This window comes from Spermophilus citellus, assembly GCF_964194105.1.
Source record: "Spermophilus citellus genome assembly, chromosome: 8".
In the NCBI taxonomy this organism is placed as follows: Eukaryota; Metazoa; Chordata; class Mammalia; order Rodentia; family Sciuridae; genus Spermophilus; species Spermophilus citellus.
Window position 1 is genome coordinate 10798467 of NC_138189.1, and position 20427 is coordinate 10818893.

General features: G+C 42.0%; 1 protein-coding gene across 2 annotated transcripts in view; it reads left to right on the top strand.

Moving 5' to 3' along the window:
- CC2D2A (coiled-coil and C2 domain containing 2A) overlaps nucleotides 1-20427 on the top strand; it is a 101895-nt gene that overhangs the window by 30044 nt on the left and 51424 nt on the right. For both annotated transcript variants that reach the window (XM_081303863.1, XM_081303864.1), the window contains 7 exons: nucleotides 187-349; nucleotides 3045-3181; nucleotides 3769-3900; nucleotides 11870-12079; nucleotides 12945-13051; nucleotides 17467-17607; nucleotides 19700-19856. In XM_081303863.1, the coding sequence (XP_081159989.1) occupies nucleotides 187-349; nucleotides 3045-3181; nucleotides 3769-3900; nucleotides 11870-12079; nucleotides 12945-13051; nucleotides 17467-17607; nucleotides 19700-19856 (1047 nt within the window). The remainder of the gene's footprint in view (nucleotides 1-186; nucleotides 350-3044; nucleotides 3182-3768; nucleotides 3901-11869; nucleotides 12080-12944; nucleotides 13052-17466; nucleotides 17608-19699; nucleotides 19857-20427) is intronic.

A 20427-nucleotide genomic window follows, 5' to 3' on the forward strand; every position in this document is an offset into this window, starting at 1 on the left:
CAGCAAAAACCCACTTGTTAAATATGAAAGGTCAACAATTCTGTGCTTTCATGAAACGCAAGAAAAGGTAAAGGTAATTTTGTTGCAAGACCTGTTAAGTTTGATAAGCTCAGTTATCAATAATTATTTTCCCTAATTAAAAATCTTGGTCTGATTTTTTTCTTGTTAATTTTTAACATCTTGCAGGATGAGGAAGGGCTACTGAATGGTAAGGATGCCGAGGACTTCCTTTTGGGCTTAGATCACGTGGTCAATGATTTTGTGGCTGTCAGACCTGCAGATTATGAAAGTGTCCATGTTTGGCTGCAGAAGGAAAAAGAAATCCTCTTCATACCCAGTAGACTGACAGGTACTTCCTCTTTCCACTTTCCTGCTCAGCATGGATATCCTCTTTTTCCTTCAGGTGAAATATGGCTGATATATAAGGATGGTCTTGTTAAATATGAAAGGTCTAACCTGATTTAGCAGTCAAGAAAAAAATCTTAAACAAAAAAATGTAGACCATGAGAAAAACCCACTAAAAAAATAGTCATTCAGAGAATACAAAAGAAACAACAGAGAGCTATGAGGGCCTCTTCATCAGATCAGTGGCCAGTTCTAGGGACCAAAAATATGTGAGGCCCTGAGATTCAGGCTGGGGGAGGTTTCTCGCCCTCGGGGGTGTGGCAGGGTTCTGGAGTTGGCAACATCCAGTGAACCTGCATATTACTCCAGGCTTCCTTTGTAGCCTGGTCTTTTTGTTCTTTTCCTCTAAGAGTGCCCGCAGGTCCTCCTGTTTACCAGCCCTAAGAGTCCCCACATGAGATGACAGAACATCTAAGTCCTATAATAGATATTCTGTCATCTCGTGTGTGGACTTATTCAAACATGTAAGTCCTATATTAGAGCCACCACATTAAAAATGACCTTGGCATTTATTTTGATTGTGAGCATTGAAGGAATACCATGAGTGAAGTGCCTAGTATTGTGTCTCCCACATAGTAGGTCTTCAAAAATCTAACTCCTGTCTCTGCCACTTTACTATTGTTGAGAGCATTGGCTTCCAAAGGAGAGTTTACTCACCCCCCCAGGGGTGTAGGAAGAGCATACCAAGACCCTGCTTATGTTTATTTCTGGCCTCATCCTTTCTTAGATTAATTTTGGAGGCACAGCAGTGCATGTGTAATAAAAAATAAGCAAACATATATTGGGTGAGCAATTAAAAATGTTTGGATGGAAATTTTGGAGACCACTAGCTAGATTCATGATGAGCTGGTATCTGAGCTGGTATCTGGCCTGTGAATGGAGGTGAACCATTAGCTTGCTCCATATTTTCTGAGGAGAGATGGGTTTTTGTAGCACACTGGTGTTAGTTGGTGGATATGCAGGAACGCAGTGACCAAGTGGCCACCTAGCATCATTGGGTATTGCTGTGGCTCAGAGTGAGACAATGACAACACAGATAACAAATTCACAGTAACCATGAATTCTGAAGTGACATCCTGACCCACACAGGCCAACCTCTCCCAACTTCTCAGTCTCTTCCTGTCCACTCGGCCACAACAGACCTGGTGGTCTGGTTGGAATCATTGATCTGCTTTAGTGCCTCCCCAGCACAGAGCCCCAGATCCCTCTCTGTAACCCGAAAGCTCCCCTTGCTTGCTCCCTGATCTGCTCACTACCCCAGAATGTTCTGGAAGATTCTGCTTCCCCAGCATGCCCAGTCTTAAGTGCAGTCATGCATTGCAGAACAATGGGGACACGTTCTGAGAAATGCATGCCTGGGTGAGTCTATGACTGCGCACATCACAGGATGCGCTTAGGCAGACCTGCCTGCCCCGCTGCACAGATAGGCTAGCACCCCACCACGTGTTACTGTCCTGAGAACTGTAGGCAAGTGACACCTGATGGTAGGGACCTCACCACTAGATGACAGACATTTTTTCAGTCCTGTTATGACCCTATGGTATGCCATCACACACGCCCATTGATGGGATTGTCCCTGCGTGGAGCATGGCTGAAAACACCCTGCCCTCGATGGATTCGCTCTCCTGCCCCATCGCCAGTTCCTTCCTTCTCAACCTGCAGGTGCCATTGTTTATCTAGTCACCTCCAGTGAACCCCCCCCCCAAAGTCACTGTCACCTCTGCATTTTCTGCATCTCACATCACTCTCTGGCATGACCCTGTGTGCGCCTTAATTTCTTGGTGCTGCACATGGCTCCCCTTAGGACCTAAGTGGGGACACAGGGCAGGGCCTGGCTTACAGTGTAAAGCCTGGAGAGTGCTGGGCATGGGAGGCTCTCAGGGAGGATTTGTTCTATGAATGAAGAAAGAATGAACAAATCCATGAGGTAACGGTCACATTTACTCAATGAGACCTGTTTTTTGTTTGTTTGTTTGTTTTTTAACCCAGGGCCTTGCAAGTGCTAGGCAAGCACAGCAACTAAGCTACACCCCAGCCCTCAAAGAAGCTTCTACATTTACAGAGCATGCCCTCAGACTTTATGTAATTCTGCCAAGAACACAGTGAAGTAAAAACCATTATCTGTTGTACATAAGGAACAGCTTGAAGAAATGGCTGGCCTGGATTCACTGGGTTGAAGGGTACTAGAGCTAAAACATGTCCCTAGGCCCTCTGATGTGAATATTTCATGATGATTCTTCTCCATAGGCCACACTGCAGAGTCAGGTCCTGAAATTTTTTTTTTTTTTTAAGAGAGAGAGAGAGGGAGAGAGAGAGAGAGAGAACTTTAATATTTATTCTTTAATCATCGGCGGACACAACATCTTTGTTGGTATGTGGTGCTGAGGATCAAACCCGGGCCGCACACATGCCAGGCGAGCGTGCTACCACTTGAGCCACATCCCCAGCCCCAGGTCCTGAATTTTTTATGTGCTGTCTACACATTCATCTTTTCCTTGGTTATGCTTCTGGAAATTAATTTGGTAAATCTGCAGTTCCCAAGAACATGAATGAAATCTCTGGTGATTGTTTAAATTCACCAAGCAGGGTTTGAAATGTTCAGGCTGACACTGACCTTTATCTATTTGTGGACTCTCTAGTGCCGACCTATAAAAAGCTTCCTGAGAATGTGCAGCCCAGATTCCTCGAAGACGAAGGCCTTTACATTGGGGCAAGACCAGAGGTGGCACCCACCAATCAGAACATCATGGAGAACAGACTGCTGGTGCAGGAGCCTGTGAGTGTGGGCCTGCTCTCCCGGGATCCTGGGGTACTGGACCCCTCTGTGTCCAATACTGTCCTTTTCTTTTGGGTTTGTGTACAGAAGGTGATTCATTCATTTTTGTGGTGTGTGTGTGTGTGTGTGTGTAACTTGTCTTAGGAACATTTCATGATCCTCAAACAACACAACCTCTCAGCTACTCAAAATCCAGCCTTCTCCAGCCGAATCTGAGCTTTCTGCAACCTTTCCCTGTTCACAGAATTTTTAAAGTGTCCATAGGCAGATTGTTCTCAATTTCAAGTTTGTCTTCTATAGTTGTTTCCCCATTAAATATTTAATGAACAGAACATAAATTTTTTTCTCAAGTATTCATTTAAGCTTTTTCGTAAACTTTCTCGGGGACAGGGGTAGTCAGAGAATTTTAGGGGGTGGTAGTGAAGGCTCAATTTCCAGTGGAAACAAACTCTTAAAGTCCTGCTGGGATAGGATGAAATACGTGAAATATGAATGTCAACACAGAATTTCCCTAAAAATATTTATTTTGTTAACCATTTTCTATCCAAAGAGAAACGATTTTGGTCCCTCTGTCTGCTCAATCGCAGGGAAGGAGGTGGTTCGGAGACGACGGCAGAATCCTAGCTCTGCCAAGCCCCATCAGGCCGTTTCCCTCCAGGCCGCTGCTGTCAACTCGGGAGCAAAGCACCAAGGCAGAGCTGGAGACCTTGTATAGAAAGGTACCTCCCCCTCTCCCCCTCTCTCCCTGTCCAGTCCACATCAAAATGAAACAGAAGGCCTTGCTTATTGGAGAGCTTGGGGTGCTGAATTTTTAACTTCCACTTTTATTTTTTTTTAATAATTCCTAAGGAGCAATAAGAACAAACAGCAGGTAAATACCTCGTCCCTTCTAGTCCCTTCATATACAAGGAATGAGTTTCCTATCGAGGAATACTCCTTCAGCATCTCTATTTGCGTATTCAGAGTAGCCACCCTAATTTTTATTTTTTGTCTTTTGACCCTCTCTTTTCTCTTCAGTTATCACACATACACTGCAGGATAATTTCCCACTTGTTATCTTTTTATGATCTAACTGGAGATTTGCTACACCTGTAAATCCTTTTTATTGTATTGTACTGGCTCTGTACCAAGCTGCCCAATTTGAGTCTTCCCTGTACTACTTCTTGGATGAGTTTGGTCCTCAATCTCTCTGTGCCTCAATTTCTTCATCTGTGAAATAGACACAGAAATAATGTCTACCTCCTAGGACTACTGTGCAGATTGAATGAGATAATACACATGTATTGGTCTGTTTCATATTGCTAATAACAAAATACTTGCAGGTTAGAACTTTATAAAGAAAAGAAGTTTATTTAGCTCACAGTTCTGGGGCAGGGCATCAGTGTCTGCTTGGCTCTACTGAGGGCTTTATGGTGGAAGGCATCATGGTGGCAGGAGTCAGAGAGAAAGCCCAAAACAGCTGAACTTGCTTTGTAACAATGCATCCTCTTGAGAACCAATTCACTCCAGGAGGCTAGTATTAACCTCTTCTGAGGACAGTGCCATACCACCTAACCACCTTCCACCAGGCCCATCTCTTAAAATTTCCTCTACCATAAGAGGACCAAGCCTCCTGAATCTTTGGGGGGGGGGGGGGGGCGCAGATGAACCATTTCCAAACATGGCAGCATCTGAGTACTTAAAACAGAGCTTAGTAAGGGTTGGCTGTGATCAATGGGCTTGTCCCCTCTCTTGGTTAACTATGGCTCTTGCTTTGCTGGGACCTCCTCCTTCAGAAACCCTCGTTAATTTGAATTTGAAATATTTCAGCCCTGATAAAACAGTGTGAGGGGGTATAATGATCCTTCTGTGAAGTGCGGTGAGGAGCAGAGAAGACAGTTTAAGCTCAGAGAATCTGGGCAGTGGCATGCTGTCTCACTGCTCTGGGGCTCTGGGCAGGTCCCTGTCCCTCCCTGGACTTGTCACTTTAATTGAAAAGTAAGAATAATCATGATTTTCTCTGCCTCCTCGAGTCAGTGTCAGGGTTGAGATGATATATGGATGTGCCCCTTTTAAAAATTAGAAGTTTCTATAAAACATTGTTATCAGAGACAAGTACTAATGAATGGCTACTTGGTAAAGAAATAGGATCCTGGGAGCAGATTTGCAAAACAAGCACAAACCTGAGCTCAGCCCATGAGGGATTCATCATCTATTTGGTTACATGACAAAGATACACGATATAATTAGTGATCGAGACAGTATGAACTTAGGCATGGATCATCCTTCAGTCCATCTTTTCATTCGTCCATCCATTTCAGCATGAAACACTGATATCATGAAGCTCTAAATCGTGGGTTAAAATTAGAAAACAGGAGAATAATTAACATGGAGAGTAGGGCATGAGGGAGCCCAATTATCTTATCTGTCCCCTTTAGAAGTTCTAAACTAATTTGGAAATGCACTGGAGTCAGGGATCAGGTTATCAGTTGCCCTATGGGTAAGTCTAGCTGGCAGAACACCACCTGGACCCAAGACCAGGCAGCTGCCTAGTCCACCTACCATCAACGACGTTCCCCACCTAGTCAGCCGGGCCAATACAACTGCTCTAGTGAGCTCCTACGTGGAGTGCCAGAGAAATTATGGAGATCCCCTGGAGACAGCTAAGACAGGCCAGCCAGGGACCACAGCTTTACCTTGCTCAGCCCAAAACCTGGAACCAGGATTTTGGGCTCCAGCCAAGTATCTTTCAGATCCATTCCTCCTTTCCCTTTGGGAAGCAGCCAGTGGGGAGTGGGAGACTGAATAGAAAAGGACAGTATTTACTTCCGGTGCTTTTTTTTTTTAATTGACAGACAACATAATGTTTTAAAATTATTAGTGATGGCCAATTAATGAATACATTACTTCATAGTTATCATTTTTCATGGTAACATATAACATCTACTCTCTGCATTTTCCAAGAATAGTCATCATTAACTATAGTTACCATGCTGTATAATAGATCTCTTTAAATTTATTTCTCCTATATAACTGTAATTATATATCCTCTGACCAACATCTTCCTGTCCGTCCGTCTGTCCCCCTCTAAGCATCACATCACTATTCATAGTACCCAAGTTAAAGAAACAACCTCATTGTCTATCGGTGGATAAATAGATAAAGAAAATGTGGTATATATGCACAGTGGATGTGTTACTCAGCTTGTCATTACTGTAACAAAATACTTGAGATAATCACCTTAAAAACAGGATGAAGTTTTGAATCATAGTTTTGGAGGTTTCAGTTCACTGTCAATTGATCCTGTACTTTAGAGCCTGTGATGACACAGTACATGTGGTGGAGGAAATTGTTCACCTTTTGGCCACCAGTAAACAAAAAGAGAGAAAGGAGGGTCCAGGGTCTCAACATCCCCTTCAAGGGCCCACCTTCATAGACCTTTTTTCCTTCCGTAGGCCCCACCTCCTAAAGATTCTACCACCTCCCGGTGGTGGTGGCGCCATGGGCTGGTGAATCAAGCCTTTAACATATGACAATGAGGGCACATTCAGTGGAATACTATTTTTTTAAAAAAGAGAGAGAGAGAGACAGAGAGAGAGAGAGAGAGAATTTTTTAATATTTATTTTTTAGTTTTCGGCGGACACAACATCTTTGTTGGTATGTGGTGCTGAGGATCGAACCCGGGCTGCACGCATGCCAGGCAAGTGCGCTACTGCTTGAGCCACATCCCCAGGCCCAGTGGAATACTATTCAGGAGTAAAAAAAGAATAAAATCCTCCCATTTGCCATAGCATGGATGAACCTGGAAGACATCTTGCTAAGTGAAATAAGCTAGCCACAGAAAGACAAATGCAGAGTGATCTCATAAGCAGGATCTCCTACTATCTACCCCTCCCAATGTTTTTGAGAGGGTAGATCTTCCTGCCTGTTAGGTAAGAATAGGGAAGTAGAGAAAGAAAATCATTCCACTAAAAGGGGCTTGTCCTACTGCCTCACAGAGCAAAAGAAGTTAGAGGAAGGAAAATTCCCCTGAGGGCTGACGTCTTCCCAGGGCATTGCTTAGAGGGGTGGGGCTGGGGAATGAGGCCTTCTGAAGGTCTTAAGGTGTACAGGACAGAGGCCCAGGGGTTTCAATTAAATGGAAGAGACAGTTTACCTGTTTTTTTTTTCCATAACAGGTTACCCATTAAGTTAATCATTGACGTGTCCATCCCCGTCTTTTTTATATGATTATGTAACCTTCCAGGTATTCAAAGCACAACATTTTTCTTTCAGAATTAATAGTTTTGCAGTTTATTTATTTACTTATTTTAACCTTTTCCTCCATTCATTTAGGTCTGTCTGATGCCAAAAGCTGTTTTTCCATTGTTCTGTGCAATATGCTATATGTCCTATATTTTCAGTCTCATGTCCAAATAGACCTTCCTCCTAGGAGTTTTTGACATGATGTAGAAGCAGAGACAAAGATGGACAGGTAAAGACCATTTCTTTCAAGGACGGCTCATCCATGTTTCTCTCCCAGCCCTTCTGCCCGAGAGCGACTCAGGGGGCAGGTGCGAATTCCATTCTCCTTGTGAATCCTTGTGAACTGTCGCTAAATAAAAATATGAAAAGGGCTGGGGTTGTGGTTCAGTGGTTTAAGTACCTGTGGGGTCAATCTACAGTGCCAAAATACTACTAATAATATTAATAATAGTAATAATAATAATAAAGCCAAATTGGACATTGCAGGTAAAGCATAATATAAAATGCAGACTCATAATTACAACTGTGAAATAGGTTAAAGTAGTTGAAAAAAGCCCTCAAAGCCTCCTCCTTTCCGTCCTTCTTCCTTGCTGTCATTCTGTCCATCTGTAACTGGATATCTACTGTGCTCTCAGTGGTGCTAAACTCCAGGATCACAGAGGTACCGACATCCAAACTTGGTCTTCCAGAGGCTCTGCCATGTTGGGAGACGGAGATGGAATCAGATGGGAAAGGTGCTCCAACCTGTGGGAGCCGCTCCTTTTCAGAACTGTACCCATTGAAGGAATCTGTCAGGATTCCAACCTCCTTCACTTTCCCCTTCCACTCTTCTTCCCAACTTTTCACCCAAGCATTGGTCACCCACTGTGTCCTAAGCCCTGTGTTAGTCAGGGCTCTTTGGGTTGCAAATGACAGAAACTCAATGCAAACTAGCTTAGGCAAATAAGGAACTCGGTGGCCTAGAAAAACTGGGAAGTATCTGGGGATAAACCACAAAATTGAAGGAGGAGTTTCTAGGAACCAGGGCCTTAGGCTGGGACAGGGTCTTAAGCTCAGCGGGTGTCTGTCTTTCTCTCTCTCTCTCTCTCTCTCTCTCTCTCTCTCTCTCTCCCCCCCCCTCCTTCCTCCCTCCCTCTCTCTCTCTCTCTCTCTCTCTCTCTCTCTCTCTCCTTGAATGCTGATAGGCCTCATTCTCTCCTAGTTCAAGCAGGTTACTCTTCCCTAACCCTTGATGGCCTAGCTTAACAACTCCAAAGGAAAAGAATCAAAGAATCGTATTTTTCCCACATTTCATTTTCAATACCAAGGACAGTTGTAAGTGAATCATGTACCCAACTAAACTCGTGTTCAAAGAAACATGGCATTTCTCTAGAAGAAAGAAATGAGAAAGCTCCCCCAGGGAAACTCAGAATAGTTTCAGAACCCGCTCCAGGATGCAGACTGAACTTGGGCTTCGTTGCTACTATTTTCCTAGGATAAATGTAGAAACACATTTTAATACCAGCCATGATTACTATTTTTCTATGTAACTTTAAATCTTTTTATCTAATGATATACATCTTGGAACATTCTGAGACTATCAATAGATAATCCATACATATTACCTCTTATAGTTTTGGTTTTCAGTTTCCAATTGAAGACTGAAGAATGAAGTCAAGTTCACAATGAAATCTACTCTCTATATACTACCTGTTCTTGGGAGAGCTAGTTGTTACTGTTTTCAGGATATGTGAGAGGAGAAAACAGACAACAACAACACAAAAAGAACTAGGAGCCTTTCTCCCTAATAGGAATAGTGTTGGGGTGTTTTGAGCAGCTGAGCTCCATGGCTACTGGGAGTCCTAGAAGCCTCTTATATTCAGTTGAGCTGAGCTTAAGGCCAAGAGCATCAGCAATGATTGGAACATGACTACTGCAGATTTGAGGGAGGAGATTCAAGGTGGTGCAGGTGGCATTCCAATTAAATAGAAGCCGTCTACCAATGTTGCTTATTCACACCAAGAAGAGTACAAGAAGGAACCTGAGAGCCAAATCCTATGATCTCATGACTCTGGAACTCCAGGGAAGGAGGAAAAGCTAGGCTAGAACCAGCAGGTACAGAGCAACCTACAAAGAATTTTCCATTACATCTGTGAACTGACATGTAGTCATCCATGTCTTTCTGAAGTAGTAATTCTTTAATTATTCCAGGTCATCTGGATGGTCATCAGTCATGTAGTGGCCTCAGGTGGGTTAGAAACTTCTGACACCAGCACAGGTTATAATTGAGTACTTTTACCTGAATGAGAGAGAGAAGAATGGGGCCTCATTGATGTCATCTCAAATGTAAGGACACTGATGACGAGAGCTCGTCTCTGAAAGGCCACAAGGGGCTCACCTAAGATATGAAAGATGAGTGGGAGATGACCCAGGAGGGGTGACTTCTCCTGTACACCAAGTGGACTTGCCTGGGAGAAAGTGTCGCTATGATTTCATGATAGTTCTCGATGTCTAACAAAGGAAGACAAATGCCACAAAAAGACAAGGAACTAGGTCTTGCTCTCCAACAGGAAGAGAGTTGGCGTCTTCTGAGCAGTCTAGTCCCGAGATAATCCATTCTCGTTCAAGCCTACAATGTTTGTGAACACATCAGTTTTTTTACAAAGATACTTTTTAAATTAGAAAGTTATAAAATTTCTCATCAATAACATCAGAGTGAATGTTATTTTACAGCAGAAAACAATATTTCACTAATATAAATGTAGGACACACTGTATGCGAATCCTGTAAAAAATCATGAATTCTAAAGATATATTAATAGCCTACTAACTTAGAAACAAATATGAAATCAAACGGATAAAATGAAATAAACTCAAATGTTTTTTCTTGTGATGACCAGCACAAAATAGGCAGCAACAAAACAGAGCCAGGAGTTTACTTGTAAACAGACTCATATGGATCTACTTTATTGTAAATGCAAATATTGGCAACTATTCTGATGACTAGTATTGACTGAAAATCAGATCACAGTATAAAATAAATGGGCATACTTTTCTACAATATGCACACACATGCACACACATGGACCTCTCCTTTTCTGTTCCACTGATAGGCAATAATACTGATATCTTATAGTCATAGGACTCAAATGCTAGAATCTCTTCTTCTAGGTTCCCATACCTTTTCCACACATCTGTTCAATTCCCAGGGCTTTCTTCCTCTCTAAATGGATTGTTGTTTGAAGATGAACCCCAATCAACTTGCAAGCACCCATTAATCTTGAGTAAATGAAATGACATATGGGAAGTGCTTTATGTGAGGTCTAGTGACCCACTGTATGCTACCTGAGTCCTTTTCCTCAGCTTCCCATTTCTGTAGATGAAGATATAGAGGCCTAGGGAACACATTGCATGAGGCCCCAGAGCAGTCTATCCAGGGCTAGAATCCAAGACTTTTGGCCCAAATCCAGCATCAAGACATGATACCTCCAGAATAATTAAATGAAGAGATGACAGATCCTGTTATAGTCTGAAGGATTAAAGTTTCAGTTCCAACTAGAGATTTTACAACTTCTATTTAACCATATAACTTGTAAATAAAGCACTTATCCACCTAGGCTTCTATTATCATTTTTCAGACAACTCAAACAGCTTCCAAAACTCATGACTACAAAAGGGAAGAATTGAGTGATTTGTCTCAAACCACCACATCCTGACTACACTCAGTGTCTATAACCAGGAGAGAAAATGAACACACAACATCAAAGAGGTCTCTCCTCCACCTTTAAGCTCCCCACCTCAACCACCAGTGGATGATTGATGTAGGGTATTTTGAAGATTTTATGAAAGAAAAACAAAGATTTATCTGTTACACTCTACACCAAATAATCCAAGAAATTCTCACCGGGAATTGCCATTTCTGGTTTTTTTCTTTTTTTTACACCCCTGGCTTAGGGGTTCCCCACCCCTTTTCCTGTTATTTTAAATGCTGACTCATTCCTCCCCAGGAAAACTGGGTGTCAGCATGAACTGCCCTAAGAAAATGGGAGTCTTTTGCTGCTGTGTACAAAACCAAGACTTCTCCACGTGTTTTAAAATTTTAGTCATGAGGGTGTATATCTATGATCCAAATAATGACCAGTTTGGATTAGAATCTATTCTTCTCACATTTAAAGAATTTCAAGGGCACCAGCTACAAAACCCCAGATTTCAAGAAATGGGATTAGAGTTGACTGGAGAATAAGAAGTCTGAAAGACATAGGAAAGCAAGAAGGAAGTGGTTTATTTTCTGGGTCCTAGTCTCTTGTTTTCCTTTTTCAAGTATTCTGAGAAGAGCAGGACCCTAAATAGGTGACAAGCACATCCCACTTGACCTGAGGGGGCAGGAGGTGCTTTGCACCTGACCGCTTCCCCTGGAGGATGAGACCATCATTACTCAGTAAGAGCTTTAACCGTGTCCCACCCACTCCCTGTTTTCTTTGGCAGGCAGTGAAATATGTCCACAGCAGTAAGCACATAGTCGGATCTGGAGACCCTCCTGGAAATTTCCAACTGGACATTGACATCTCAGGGCTACTCTTTAGTCATCACCCCTGTTTTAGCCGAGAGCACGTTTTGGCAGCCAAGCTGGCCCAGTTATATGACCAGTACCTTGCAAGACAGCAGAGAAACAAGGCAAAATTTCTTACAGATAAGGTACATTTGCTCTCCATGCATATTGTTCTTGGGGCAAATTCTTCTGATGGTCTCAAACAATTAAAACAAAAAAACTTAATCTGTCTGGGGCATGTGACACATTGTTCTGTCCAGAGGCAAAGGATAGGTGTAGATTAGTAAATGCAGACTCAGTGGCACACACACACACACCTTAAAGTGGTATGGCAAGAAATGACATCAGATGGAAGACATTTGGCTATTACTTGCCAAAATGATCTCAGTTCCTGAGACCAATGGTGACTCAAAAATCTGTCTTTAGAGACAGTCCCATATTTACATATAGTTGATGTAATGTTGCATCTAAACAAGCCAGCTGCTCCAACGGATGCCCATTCCACTATTGGATTTATCTCCAATGTAACACTGTCACATGAGATTTTCATGGGTAATTGGACTACAGGCACTTTCAATTTCATGCCCTGATTTTAAATCTTACTGCCCAAATAAGAGTGATCTATAATACCTCCTGTTATAGGTCTATAATGTTATGATTTCTTCATATCACAAGAACCCCATTGTGAGTCCAAGACCCACTGTCAGCTTTGAAAATAAACTGGTTTCTGGGACACTCACATAAAAGTAGTATTTCTCATGAGCAGCTTAATTATTGGAGCCACAGACCAGGATAGACAAGATAGTCTTATTATTGCAGATTTTTAAGAACAGATGGAATAGTTCTCCATCAAAGTTTATTTTGGTGAAAGTCTGGAGACAGCTGGGTACTTGAACATCCTTTCACCAATGTTCACACCACTTTGTCCAAGAGAGCTGGGTGGGTCCAGTCACACTGTGTGCAATAGGGATAGAGTTTCTAATACAAAGCTTGTATCCATATCTTTTTAAGCTCCAAGCTCTAAGAAATGCTGTTCAGGCCAGCCTTAGTCCAGAAACACCTCAGCAGTCTCTTGATACAAACCAAAAAACCATCAAAGAATATAAGTATGAAATTCGGTAAGTAAAATTTATAATTGCAACTATTGCTTTTTTTCTGTTAAATATGTACTTGTCTATTTTTCTGGATAGCTTTCCTGAATGCACTGAACACATATGAAATTTTGCCAAATGAAATAATGAGATGCATCCATTGTATTAACACAAAATTTGAAGTCCAATAATATGAAGGAAGATGTGGGGAAATGGTAACTCTCATTCTCTGTAGATAAAAGCAAAAATTCCTACAATAGCACAGCCATAGATTAGTAAAAACTATTATAGTTGTCCCTCAGTGGGGACCCAGCAAATTTGATTCAGATGTGTGCATCTAAGGAGTCACATATGCATGTGTGACATCTGCAAAGATGTGCAGAGTGTCACTTATAAAGTAAGAAACTGGAAATAAACCAATCCTGTAAGAACACACATTAGTCTACAGTAGACGTCTATACTACAGTTAAGATAACTGACATACTAATGTGGATAAAATGGAAAACAATGTTGAATAAAAAAAGCAGGTGTCCAAGGATGCTCACAGTATGCTGTGACTCGCCAAGCATAAAGAACACTTGGCCCAGTTCCCATTTGTTGTAGGCACCCAAGGGTATAGTACATCCAGAAAAGACACATGCCGGTTTCCTCCTCCAGGGAGGGAAGGATGGAAATGGAATGAATGGGGTCTTCAAATGTAGCTATAGCATTTCATCTAAAAAAATCTTGAGTCAAGGAGACAACATGTCAATAGATGTTATATTATTTATTGTCTGCACTTTTCTATTCAAATTATTCATAGTTTAAAAATACAAAAAGTAAAACCCTGATCATTTATATTTTATATTCTACATATAAAATGCAGATAAAATATAAAATACTAACATCATCTAAAGTCCCTTTTCCTGGGGGAAATCCTGGTTAGCAGGTTTTTCTGCCAATTCTCTGTACTGATGTTGTTATGTATATGTATTTTAGTTTTAAAGCAATATTGCATGTGACATTCTACAGCTTGCTTTTTATGTACGATGAATCTTAGAACTTTACCTCTTAGGATATGTCTAAGTCTCTATCATTCAGAGGTGGGCAGATGTGGATTAACATGGTTTATGCAATCCCAAATTGACAGGCATTATTCCCATTTTTTATTATTTAAATTGCACTATAATGAAAATTCCTCTGAGTATTTGCGTGTGAGTATTTCCACAGAACAAATTCTTAAAATAGGAAATAATCAAGGAGTTCCAGTGTATCTTTTGCTTTTTGTGATCTAGCCATGAGCTAGAAATTCTTCCAGTAAAGCAGAAATTAATTCGGTTTGTATACTATAATTGGAGAGCATAAAGGGTACGTTTAAAAATGAAAATTTTTCGTCTGTTTTTACAGTGCTAGGGATGGAATTCCTCAGGGCCTCACACATGTTAGGCAAATGCTCTATCTCTGAGTGACATCCCCAGCCTAAAAAATGAAAATTAATTTTTTATGTTAAAAGAAAAACATTACAGCCCTAACGTGAGAACAATTTCTGGTTTGCACAAATTGGGTAAGAAAAAGGTGACATCAAGTTGTTCTTAAACCAATCATTATATGAAGTTATATTACTCATTGTTATTTAAAAACGAACAGACCTGTGTTAGGCAAAACCTGGTGGACTTACTGATCACAAACTCTTTGCTATAGTTCTGCAGCCCCGATGAAAACCTCTGAGAGTTAGCATTTATAACCCAGAGAGAGAGGGATTTCAGTCCTTTGCTAACTTTTCATTCTATGGTAAAACAAATTCTGATCTGTCCCTGGATGTCTCTGTTAGTGGGCCCATTTCCTTAAGACCCTGCCATCTGCTGATCAGAGCCCCCAGAGCTCCCCACCCAAGCACTGGCTGAGCCCTCTGTTGGTCCAGTTAACAACCTGGGCAGCACCTCTTTAGTTTTCTATTTTATTTTTCATAGCAGCATCAGGACCGTGGTTCTTGTCCTCTAAACTGGAACCAGGATATTCAAGGAAAGATGCTCACGTACTACAAGGAAAACACTTTAAGTCTCTCCACTGAGACTTCACCTGAGATGTGCACACTCTTGAACAAATAAAAATTCTATGACCCCAGGTGCCCATCCAGCTACTACTTTGTATCAGCACTTTCCTGCACGGCTGAACTTCTGGAAAGCATTTATTATCTGCACTATCTGCCCCTCTCCTCTCTGACCAAGGCTCTCCAACTCATGTGCCCCATGGCCCCTAGGTCATCTGCAGCCCTCAGTTCTTGGGCCTGGACACCATCCCCACACTTTGCCCATTAAGGCGCTCTCTTCCCTCTCCTGAAGGCCTCGTTCCTCTCAGCCAGCTGCCTTCTCTCCATCCTTTGCCTGATCTTCCTTCTCTGCCCAGAGCATAGGTGTTCAGAGTTCCTCAGGTGTGTCTGTTTTCCTTTTAACCTTTTAAAAATCTACATTCTCTCCTAGATGAATGCACTTTAAGTCAAGCAAAAATATGGGACATTTCACGGTGGTGGTTTTCAAAATCTCATAGATGTCAATGGCTCCCAAACCCTTGTCTCTGAGCTGGGCATCCTTCCAAACTCCAGACCTTCTGTATCAGGTTGCAAAAAATCAACCCCTGCCTCCCTACCCAGACTTCTTCCCCTCTTCCTCCACAGCACTGGCCACAATTTTTAATTTAATATTTTCTGGAGATTCTTTGTTCCCTTAGCTCGTGTGTCAATTTTTTTCTGAGTTCTTTTTATGTTTCTCAGAAACTATTTTGATAGGAACTAAAAAAGGAGGTAGAAAAATATTTTTAAATATTTTTAAAAATTTATCAGAAAGCCTAAGGGGGTCTTGTAACTTGATAGAGTCATTTTATGTTACAATTTTGAAAGATAAGGCAGAGGAGGCAGCAGCTGGAGGCCAAAGACAGGAGCAGGTGACTGGTAATGAGGAATAACACTTGTGCACACGTACCTAGGGCTCAGGCTGGGTTCTGAGCACAGGGTGCAGGAGCTCTTCTACTGCTCCAAAGCCCTGGGAGGTGGGCTCCGTGAGGGCACCTGTTCTACAGATAGGTGTGGAGAAGCGAAGCAGCTTGCCCAAGGTCGGCTAGTAACAGACAGAGCCAGCACTCAGGCCTGGGTGATCTGCTTCAACAGCTGCACCCGTCACCACTGTGCCTGACAGTCCTCAAGGAGAATGTATCTTCTACTTTGTCGCTGTTCTGCTTTTCTTGGCTCTTCAGAGAGTGCTGATCTTGGCTACCCCACCATTAGCTGGCTATCATCTTTTGCCATCTTCCTTTCCTGCTGCCTCCAGTTGAACCATGGGAAACCCAGGCCTCCTTGCTCCTCTGAGGCTGAGTCATCACCGACTTGAGCTCCCAGGCTCCGGCCTCCCTCGGGTCTGCCATGCTCCCTCCGATCCTCGTGACAATCCCTCAGACAAACTCACGTCCTGTCACCATTTATGTGTTTATGTGTGCCTCCTGAGCTATAAACTCCCTGGGGACAGCGACATCTCTCTCCAAGACCTTCTGGGTACCCTAGAATAATGCACGGCATTTGTTCAAATAATTCAATACTGGGCTGGGGATGTGGCTCAAGCGGTAGCGCGCTCGCCTGGCATGCGTGCGGCCCGGGTTCGATCCTCAGCACCACATACCAACAAAGATGTTGTGTCTGCCGAGAACTAAAAAATAAATATTAAAATTCTCTCTCTCTTTTTCTCTCTCTCCCTCTCTCACTCTCTCTTAAAAAAAAACAAATAATTCAATACTAGTCTCATTAATTAACTAACTCATTAATGGCATAATATGGTACATGTTGGATCTGGATCTGGCTATCATTCATAAAGGGGAATTAAAATGAGGCACTAAACACTTCACATACGGTTTAAAATGGAAGTAAAGATAAAAGCATTTTCAAATGATGCCTCTTTAGGTCAAGCCAAAAATACGGGCCATTTCATTAGCTCAGAAAATTCTCCAAGGCATGCAATAATATTACTTCATCTGCTCAGCAGGGAACCCATGATCTCTTATGACAGAAAGCCTTCAGTGTTTTGCTGTTAATTGCAATAGCCACATTCTTTGCAGTGTTTACAAAAATTTAGTCCCTGGGAACTGCCTTTACTGTTGGGTCCCTTATTTTTATAACCACAGAGGAGGTTGTTAGTTTAAGGGTGCATAGTTGTGATAAAAAAAAAAAAATTTAAGGTAATTTAGTTTAATTGAAGTCAGTTTCACCTAAAGAAACAAAATCAAATAAACCTCTCAAAAACAGATCAGCAACCTATTGCCTTCAAATTCACATTGGTATTTTGTTTTCTAGCACTATCTAAAAATTTTGAGGCTATCTAGTTGAATATACCATCACTGTAGCATTATTAATTTCACTTTTGTTTGCAAACACACCTAAATAACTCTAATATACATTCACATGTTATTCTGTCTTGTAGGCAAACAAGGAAACTGCGTGACGCCGAACAAGAGAAAGACAGAAACCTGCTGAAAACCCTCATAAAAGTCTGGAAAGAGATGAAATCTCTTCGAGAGTTCCAGAGGTTTACAAATACGCCCTTGAAGCTTGTTTTAAGAAAGTAGGCTGTCGTTTTTTGTATTATTATTATTATTATTTTATTGGGCTATGTCACACATCAAGAAAAATGTGTAAGATAGATATGGTTTAAAAAACGACAAATGGATAGCCTTATATCTACTCTCCAGGCCAAGAAAGGAAAGATTGTAGGCACCAGGGCAGCCCGGGTTCCCCTCTGCACCAGCACCCCCTCTACCCAGGAAGTAACAACACTCCGGACTTCTGTGATCCTGTCTCCTCACTTTTATATAGTTTTACAATCAGAAATATGTACTTTAACATTGCTGTGTTTGACCTACAGAAGTCAAAGTGTATTGTGTATAGTCTTTAGTAAACACATGCTTCTTTTCGTCAATGTTATCTGATGTTCATCTACTTGAGAATGCATAGCTGTAGTTCCTTCTCTTTGCCTTTTAATATTTTGTTGAATGAACACAGCAAAATATGTACAGTTTAATGATGATTGGCATTAGAGCTGGTTCTGCATTTCAACTCTTTATAGACATCACTTCTGTAGACACTTTTGGATTGTTCCTCAGGATAAATGTGCCTAAGATTTCCAGAAACATACCTGAAAGTAGAAATAGTGAGTCTGAGCAGAAATCATGGGGTTTTTTGTTTGTTTGTTTGTTTGTTTTGTTTTTAGATACGTGATCTCCAAAAGAGCACCTACCATTTCTGCTCAGTTAGCCATTTGTCTGCTCAGTTAATTGGCTACTGAAAAATTCAGATATTCTGTCCCATAAAAACCAAAGATGTCTCCTGGAAGTTCCAGTGTTTTTGCTTCCCAACTCCATCTCCTCGGCTACCCCTCCCACACAAAAGCAATACATAAGTCTTTGCCAGTTTATTCTCTCCTTCCCTCTCCTTCTACCTGGTTCCTTGGTTTCTTCATTCATTCATTTTTCTCCTTCTCTCCTTCCCTTTCTTCATAAGTATATCTTTAGGAAATTTACTCATAAGTAACTATAGCCAAATTCCTTTGGATTACCCATTTTTTCATATTATTTATTTGTCTATCCACCTTATGATAAAGCATGATTTTGCCTGCCAAGCAATAATTGAAATCTCAACTAGTTTATTCATGCCTCTGATTAACAGTGAGCAAAGGGAATGGTTCTCTGTATATCAGAGATGGATCATAATTTAAGGGCCAGATTTTCCCAAGGTCTATAAATGTCGGGTACCCCTGTGTATCTCAAGGGATTTCTTTTGTAGTTAACCTAGAGACTTGTAAGAGCTTGTGCCTTGGGGTACTGCTCCCTGCCAAACTACTAGGCCATGGGAGCCTAGACATTCATCAGCTCTAGACACTTGTCTAAATTTATCTAAAAATGTATGGAGATTTAAGAGTGTAGAACTTGAAAACCCAACTGCATCAGAAAGAGCAATCACTAAGTGCACCACCTGCAAAGTGCTAGGCGGGATATGAGCACTGTGTGTTTGCCACACCCCACCTCGCAGGGGCACGCTGTTGGTTAACACAGGGAGGCCTCCAAATAGACAGCAATAAGGAAACCTTCACATTAATTGATCTAGAGCTCATGTGGCCACTGCACCTTTTGTTGGTAGGACGTCTCCCAGAACTAATGCTCTACAGAACAGACCATGGGAAACCTTAGCTTGGGTCTATCTCCTTAGGAAACATCAGCAAAATCATCAGGTAAAAATTCACATCATCAAGCCAATGTCAAAAGAGTGATCTGAGGGACTCTGTAGCGAAAAAAATCAAATGGTTCCTCAGAGATGTGGAGAGTTAATAAAATCACTGCAATGAAACTTCTATGTTGTGGGTTGAGGACTTACAGGCACTGTGTCAGCAGCCCCTGTGGGTCATTTAATCCAGAAGAAAATTTATTCTGAGAGGTCAGACTCCAGCTCTACCACTCACCAACTGTGGGTTCTTGGGCAAATTACATAACTTCTCTGTGCTGCAGTCACCTATTTAGGGGATGACAGTCTTTCTCATAGGGTCACAGTAATATACATACAGCACTTTTGCTCATAGCAAACCCAGAATAAGCATTTTCTGTGATCATTACTCTCTTGCTTAATTCTAAGAAATAACTAAGGTACTATAAATTCATTTAAAGGGAAAAAGTTGACCAAAAAGCTGATGAAGAAGCATATGAAGCAGAAATTCAAGCTGAAATAAATGAGTTGTTGGAAGAGCACATGGAAGAGTATGAACAGAAGATGGAAGAGTACAGAGCTTCATACCAGCAGTGGAAAGCCTGGAAGAAAGCCCAAGTGTGTAAATGGGTCTGGGTCTGGGCCTGGAGCAGGGCTGGTGGGGAGGATGCAGGAGGGTGGCCCCCAAGGCAGCAGGAGGGAGACTGGACTGGCAGACTGGAGTCTCCTGCTGGCTCCACCATAATTGACTGGTTAATGCTTCTGTTTTAAAAACCCACCGGCTAGCTGACACCAGAGCCAGTATTTGCATGAACAAACAAGTAAGTAATAACACAGTAATCCATAACATGTGTGGAGCACGAGGCTAGGGGTCCTGCATGGATTATCCCATTGGATGCACAGCACCTCTGTTTCCCTTAGATAACTATGTAACTATGCATAGGACCCGGCAAAACTGAATCCAGGGCAACAAGGAAGAGATCAGGGTGACCCGCAATACCTGCTGCTCTCCTTAATTTAATTTTTGATCCGAATCGCTGGCCTGGAGAACCCGTGTTCATGAGCACGTTGCAGGCCCCAGGCAGCACGCACCCAGCAGGCACCAACTCTTATCAGCATCCTGGGAGGAGCTTCCTATGCTGTCCCCACTTGGGTGAGAGGACTGAGTCCCAGAGGGCAGGTGGCGAGT